At 34.4% G+C, this 7,579-nt stretch overlaps 1 protein-coding gene across 1 annotated transcript; it reads right to left on the bottom strand.

The window, feature by feature from the left end:
• Positions 1-790: 790 nt before the first annotated feature.
• LOC136805110 (uncharacterized) lies at positions 791-6,666 on the bottom strand. Its single transcript, XM_067061669.1, has 6 exons — positions 6,216-6,666; positions 4,759-5,762; positions 3,877-4,076; positions 3,155-3,343; positions 2,632-2,822; positions 791-822 (listed from the first exon to the last, which is right to left on the bottom strand). Exons 1-6 carry the CDS (start codon positions 6,334-6,336, stop codon positions 791-793), a joined length of 1,737 nt encoding a protein of 578 aa, XP_066917770.1. The 5' UTR covers positions 6,337-6,666.
• Between the last annotated feature and the right edge of the window lie 913 nt (positions 6,667-7,579).

The following is a 7,579-nucleotide window of genomic DNA, read 5'->3' as shown; positions in this document are numbered from 1 at the left end:
CGTCCAAATAACGCTATTTCAACTTCGGAACGTCATTTGGTCGTTGAAAAACGTTGAATGAAAATGAAACTCTTTATGATATATTCATTACGTGATCTTTTCCAGCAGACACGGAACAAACGTTACAATAAAGTATTGTGTCTGCTGGGTATTTTATCATTAACATGGTCCATTTGTTTTCACCGGGGACTACATTTTATTCAATATTCATCATTGATTTAAAAACTTGCTTTCGAAAGGAATTTTGTTTTACTTTTTCCACTGCTACAGTGACAGTGAGTGGATCGGACAATTTCATAATTCAGTTATATGAAAAATTAAAAGCAGAGACATTAAACTCCATGTGAAAAACTGCTACGATAAAAAATTCAAAAATATAAACAGTTACGTCCTGTGGATTTTTTTATATTAGTTCTAATTAATCTCGGATTCGGGATTGTTGGCGAAATTTTGTATTTGATGAAATACTACAGATGTTTATTTGGGCTATGTGACGTTTTCTTTATTAGAACAGGTAAATTTTGGTTGAGGCTGGATGTTCTTATTTTTTCAAACGCTTTCAGCCTTCGATGTTCTTATATAAAAATAACAAAAAAATGGATCGTCTCAAGATAGCCCCAATACCTCCGGAATTTTATTTCAACACCAAAAACAATGTTGTTTCAACAGTCTTCTCTTGCAGCAGAAATTATTTTCTTAATTTCAGGCTAGGCACGTTCTTAAGTGGTTCTTTTTTGACAACATTTTTATAAACTATGTTCTTATAAAAAAACGTGTATGCTCGCACAAGTTAATGGAAATGACCGGGATCTCTTTCATAACCTGTTAAATCGGTAACATAAAGAAAGATTATAGGACAACGTAATTTCTTTCTAATTTGAAAAATAATGTTCTCTTTAAATAATTAATAATATAATTGTATGAAAAATAATTGCTCAAGTTACTCATATTAATCATCAAATTAATAAAAAAGAAAGTTAGATAAATCATATGGGAAATGTTTGTCACCTTCCTAATTACAATAAAGAACTTGTTTCCTAATTACATAAAAAGAAAATGGGTCTTGTATGGACGTCCATAGGACACGTTCTGTGTCCACTGGGGCTAACATTAAACGTGATAAAAAATTCGCGGTCTATACTTTGTGTAAAATACTCCCCTTTTTACCACCATTCACGAGCGCCCTTCTTGCCACCCTCACTAAAGAGTTGTCTAAAACTTTTTCGGCCTTCCGCCAAATTAAATACCTGTCAAAAGTAGTTCCCTTAATGAATAGTTTGAAGTTTTTCATACTTCATAAGCAGCAGTTTTTGTCGCAAGCTTCAAAATTGATATATCCAGAAGTCTATTTTGACCATTTTTTGTCCCATAAGGTACTAAAATATGTGACAGATAGAAAATATAATTTTATTTATAAAAACCAGTAAAAACAAGCGATACTTTTATGGACCTACCTGGTTATCAAACTAATCAGTGAACATTGAAACAATGAAACACATAAGACATAACTGGTCAAAATACAAAAAAATAAAGAAAATGAAAGCATATCTATTGAGAGAAACTATCAACACTATTGAAAAAGATTTTTGAAAAAGAAATAAAAAAGCTATTAAGCGCTTTTCTTTATAAAAACCACTATCAGAAAAATGCACAGCTTAATAAATAAGGTTTCCAGAAAACTCAAACCGTCGAACTCTACCGTGACATTTTCTTCTGTTAGAAAAAATAATAATAAAAAAAAATTTGGCTAATAACATTGATATATGCTCATAAATAGTGATTCTTATAGATAAAGATTCGTTTTTCAGCCAAAAAAATAATAAGTGTTTACAGAAAACTCAAATCATTAGCCTCCACCGTGACATTTTCATCGTAAAAAAATTAATAAAAATAATAATAATAATAATATGGCTAAGAACATTGATGTATTCTTATTAAAAGTGGTTCTTATAGATAAAAATACGATTTTGAGCCAAAAAAATTTTTTTGCAAAACTGCTTGAGCCATCCTTTAACTATGATTGTACCCTACTTTCATGCTAAAAATCAGAAAAAATTAATGATCCAATTTTTCATAAAGTCCAAAAAACCCGTTTTTAAGCCGTTTTTTGGCCCAAATTTGCCTAAAAAAATTTTTTTTAGAAAATCGGGCTCCGTCACATTTCGAGGGTTTATGGTCATGCACCTTTGTGCAAAATCAGAAAAAACTAATGAGCCAATCTCGAGAAAAGCTGGTAACTAACACACTAACTAACGAACGAACGAACATGGGTTAATTTATAGGACCTCCACCCCACCGGGGTAGGTCCAACAAAAAAAAAAATCATAAACTTAGTCAATCAAATTTCATCAGAAGTTTCTTCTTCATTGTCACTTGGATCGTATTCTAATTTTGGGTGGCTTGGATGGAAAGGGCAGCTCCGGTTTTTCTTAGTATGCCCTGGTTCATTACAAGCTGAACATATCCACATTCCGTTTTGGCTCAAGAACGCATGATGCAAAATGAAGCTGTTTTGTACGCATCAATTTGATAATGTTATAAAAACGCGGCTTTTATCCAGATTTGTTTCATTTAATTCATAATACTTAATCCGCTTATTTAAATGTTCTCCACTGTTAGTAGAAAACATACCATAGCCCCAGCCGAGAACGTTGTAGTAAGTCTGCATTAAAGATCCGATATGTTGCCTCAGGTAGTGCATATACGGAAGTTTCGAAACAAAAGCGCTGCCAGCATTCAATAAAAACTTTTGAAAATATTCCTCTGCTCTTTTCTCAAAAGTGGCGATTCTTTCTTCGTTTCCATTTAATGATCGGATATCACTGGAAATAAGGAATAGCATAATATAGAATATAAGTAGCAAAATAAAACACTCTTGTATCACAGACTTGACGGGAGCCTATTGGAAAAGTAGGTCCAAAAAACGTTGCCGTTAGAAAATATTCGCCATTTTGAAAAAAAGAAATATTTCTATCTCCGCTACCCAAATTTAATGTGAGTGGTACTTTGGTGTAACGCAATATAATTCAAATCCCGATGCAAGAAGAGATGTAACAACAGGGATGTAACAGTATAAACATTAAAGTAAAAGACAAAATATTTAGAAAGTCAAATTGTCCGATTGCCATTCCTATATTTATGTAAAAATACTTACACTGCTAAGTCGGCAAACCTTTTGTAAAGTCTAAGGACTTGTAGCAGCTTCCGACTACGGGGAGAATTCCAATCATCGCCTTTGTCCTCAACAAATTCATTTAAAAAGGTATCAATATTACTTTCAAGAAGTTTGCAGTCGTTACCAATCATTTTTAACTTTTCAGAACCGTCGTAGTGCTTCTTTTTGCTAAAAATTCAAAAATATAAATACGTGATTACTACAATGATATACCTTTTTGGGGAAAAAAATGTAGGACAAAAGTGACGAAATATTTTATTGGAGGTGACGAAAATTTTTTTCAGTAAACAATTTGTTCGACGGAAAATAAGTACGACATCTTTATGTGCGATAAAGTAGATTCTTCGTGCCGCCGTGAAATTTTGTACTCACATCACAAGATTATGGGTTTACCGACGATAATAGACTCGATGAAATATGAATTCTCGAAATCCAATTTACTGTTTTGTGAACTTTTTAGGAAACTTTAAGTAATAACGTAAATAGAAATACTAAACAAGATCCTTTGTTCCCAAGAATTCTCAGACACAGTAAATGTTATCATGAATACGTGCAATGTACTTGTATCAATAATAAGGGCCGCTTCGGGGAGGGGGGTTTCAAAAAGAGAATATCGTACACCCTTGTTGAAAAGCCATCAAATGTTTTGATATCCTCAACAGCAGTATAAAACAATTCTTCCTGAAATAGCCTAATAATACCTTTTAAAGTAACTTTCTATTTGGAAAGCTATATAGGTACATCCTATCTTCCGTAGCGCAACAGGTATCAGAGATTCTTGATTTCGTTTGCTAATGATATCGTGCATGAATTTCCAAAGATATCTATGGTGGGCCAAAATAAGATGGAGACCACATGGTGGGATTAGTTCTATCACGACTCCTTCAAACAAAACCGGTGCCTAAAATAAAGATAATAAATCTTAATTTAGAATAAAATTTTTATTCCTACTGGAGTGAAAAGGTTTACCGGAGCACAGAGACAGGGGTGTTTTACTCTCATTTGTCGAATACGAAACCTGGGAATGTTTGAGTGGAGCATAATTTTCAAGACTAAGATCCCTGCCCAGGTGAATTACTTTCGTTATTAGGGAGGTTAAGTATCCGAGATAAATCACGACCACGAACAGGCTTTTTCTCTACAGGAAGGTACAGGTAGCAAGGTAGCAAGGTAGATATCACATCTCCTTTGTTCTAGAGCGAAAGTTTTAACGATTTTTCGTTCTAGAGCCGTCTAGCCTTGGCTCTAGCCTTGGTTCTTTTACATATTTTCGGGATATTTACTACAGGTTGTGGATCAGGACCCGTTCGTCATTGTGGTTTTAATACTTAACCTCGCCATTATTGAAAATCTGAGACTTGATTTCTTGATTTGGTAGAAAATATATTAGAGAAAAATAGCTTAGCTTTATTAAGAATTTATTACATTAGAGTCTCCATAACTCGAACTTCTATAATGCGAAAGATTTTTCGTTCCCCTTGAGAGTTTGAGTTGTGGAGGCTCCACTGTAATTGATTTTGAAGTTCTATTTGGGTTAAGTTTCAGTCTCTGAAACTTAATAATAAAAAAAAGCAAGGTCTTACCCATTGACCGTAATTATTTGCAATTAAATTTTTGTATGCAGCACTGTCTTTATTTGGACCATCCCCAAGTTTACTTCGTGCAGCTGATCCCATCACATTCATTTCATTCATGGTTCTACTTTCTCCAATGTTTGCTTTACATGATGACCATTGATTGATGTTGAGCTTGCAATGGAAACAGCCATATGCTTGAGTGCAGGAACATTTTCCCAGAACTTCTTTTACAAACGCCAAATCTGCAACCAAAAAGACGACAACATTGAACTCTTCAGGGACTTCTCCGTTTAATGTTAATCGAATGCCATTTTTCACCAGTTCTGAAAGTTCTTGGTAGTGATGCTTACAATGCATCTCCAATGTCTCGCGGCTTTCTGAACCACGCCATAAGGTAGTTATGAATTGGCCGTAGGGACCACTCACTAAGTCTTGAATATTCATGATTGAAAACGATGTCTGTTCAGTTGGATAACGGCCTGCTCCACGAAAATTATCGCCAGTGTCTCTGAGGATGATTGTTCTCCTCTCATTTTTAAAATTCTGATATAGATGTGTATTTTTCGATTTCAGAAAGTCTCCAAGCTTTTTATTTCGATCAGCCTCGATGAAAGATAGTTTATGTTGATATTCGTTACAACCAAAAACTCTCTCTAAAGTATCTTTAACAGTACAACCGTAGCCCATACATTGACACTCAGATTCATTACTACCATGCAACGGAAAAATATTACCAACTTCAAGATTTTTGCAATATTCTCTCAAATCATCGTACGATGGTAAAGTAACATTACAAGATTTCAATGTTGCTCTAAGTTCTTTAAATGCTCTTTGTGACATATCATATTTCCCCATCATTATTCGAGCAGTTTCTTTGCTCTCTAGTGTCACGGGTTTTTTCACAACTTTCAATGTTTTTATAAACTTTTTCAAATTATTTTCCGATAAGCTTTGGATTGCTGACTCCACAATGGTATCGAAGTAATGATCGCAAACATACGAAACGTAACCTGAATACGTAAGGAAATGAAATGACTGTCAGAAAAAACCTTATTACACCCCTGTCTCAGTGGGAATTGTTTTTTCAGTGGGGATAAATAACGAGCAATAAAATCCAACGGGCTTATCAAAAACAGATTTTTTTTATTGATTGGGATACAAAATTATATTGTTATTTTTCCAAATTATATGGGGGTGAGACATTTAAGTCGACCCGAACTTGCCTCTGGTCTCTGTCTTTCGTAGGCTTTGTAGAACCTTGGCAGAATTATGTAAAGGTCAAAGGCATATTTTAACAATTTTCAAGTAATTTTTATCTGGACTAGAAAATTGAAAATTGGCTGAATAACAAAAAATAGGTAATTGTTTAGACCTCAAAAAACAGAACCAACAATAATCGGCTAGATTTTACTGAATATCATTTATGGCATCTTAGAATACGTTCAAAAACACTAAAAACATACTTGAAATGTCTCCAAATGAAGCATATTCAACAAGTTTATGAATCTTTTCATTTCTCGCCTTAACAGCTTTGTTGCATAGTGTACTAGTTGGTCCGGCATTGCGTATTCGAATGTTCGTCATATCTCTCAAAGCACCGTCTTCTTTAATCCTTCGGATTTTGTCTTGCCTTTCAGGAAAGTCTGCAGCGTAACTTGTATCACAATATATTTTGTTGGGCTTACAACTGATAACTTCAATTACATCAGACCTTGTAAGACCAAAAAATTCAAATCCAGACCATCGGTGTGAAGCTGTTATATTTAGGTGTTCAAATGTTTTTTTTTAAATACCGGAAATTTCAGTTCCAACGAAAGATAAGCGTGGTTCGGCTACAGTATATATTCTGAAAATAGGTCCTTCACAACTACTTTCAATTTTCAGGTGAAGATCCAAATGTCTATTTGCATTCAATTTTACTTGACGAACAGCCTCGTATCCAGGCTGTAGACGACATTTCTTACTTGAAATCTTCACCTCGTATTTAGGGCTGTAAACAGGTGTCCCATAACTTAAAACAGCTTTGAAAGAAAACTGACGTGAATGACTGATTGAAATGTCAGTGGCATCAACGTCTAAATTCTCTGTTTTATCAAATTCACTTTCATTGTTCATCACATTTTCATACTCCTTTGTATTCAGCCCGAAGAATCTTTGACCAACTAATTTCCCGGATATTTGCAAATTTGATCTCGTTACAAATTTTCTGTATACAGTTGTTGGGTTGTAGCCTACAACCTTTTCAAAACCATTATGTTCTCCTGTAAAAGTGCATTCGAATAACGGTCTTCCTAAATTGCTTGAAAATATTTTGCAGGTGACATCTATTTCTCGTTCGTTGATGATATAAAACCGTTTACAACTGTATCCATCCCTGTAATATATTCCAGAACTTGTTTTCCAATGATTTTCGTTTTCAAGATAAACTTTTCGTCCATAGGTAACTATTCCACGCCAAGAACTGTTCATTTTGTTAAATTATGTCGTTTTTCTATAGAAGGCATAAGAAAAAAGATTTACAAAATAATACTTCTTTTATGTCATACCCCTGTGTCACAGACCCGCTGGGACCTCAGCCCCACTGGAAAATTTGGCAAAAAAATCGTCCCCGGTGGGAAAATACCCTGGAATTCCAGTCCTACTGGAAAATTTACTTTGATTTCACCCCCATTCGAAACTCAATGTTTAAAAAATTGCACTCCCAAAACCATCCCACTGGATTTTTTAACCTTAGAACAATAATAGCTTCTATCCCCACTGAGGAAAAAAGTTCCACCGGGGCTGTGAGACAGGGGTGTTATGTCTTAAAAACAATAACTCATTCTAC

This window comes from Clytia hemisphaerica, unplaced genomic scaffold (assembly GCF_902728285.1).
Source record: "Clytia hemisphaerica strain Z4C2 unplaced genomic scaffold, Clytia hemisphaerica genome assembly, whole genome shotgun sequence".
Classification (NCBI taxonomy): Eukaryota; Metazoa; Cnidaria; class Hydrozoa; order Leptothecata; family Clytiidae; genus Clytia; species Clytia hemisphaerica.
This window is presented reverse-complemented; position numbering and strand designations above follow the sequence as displayed.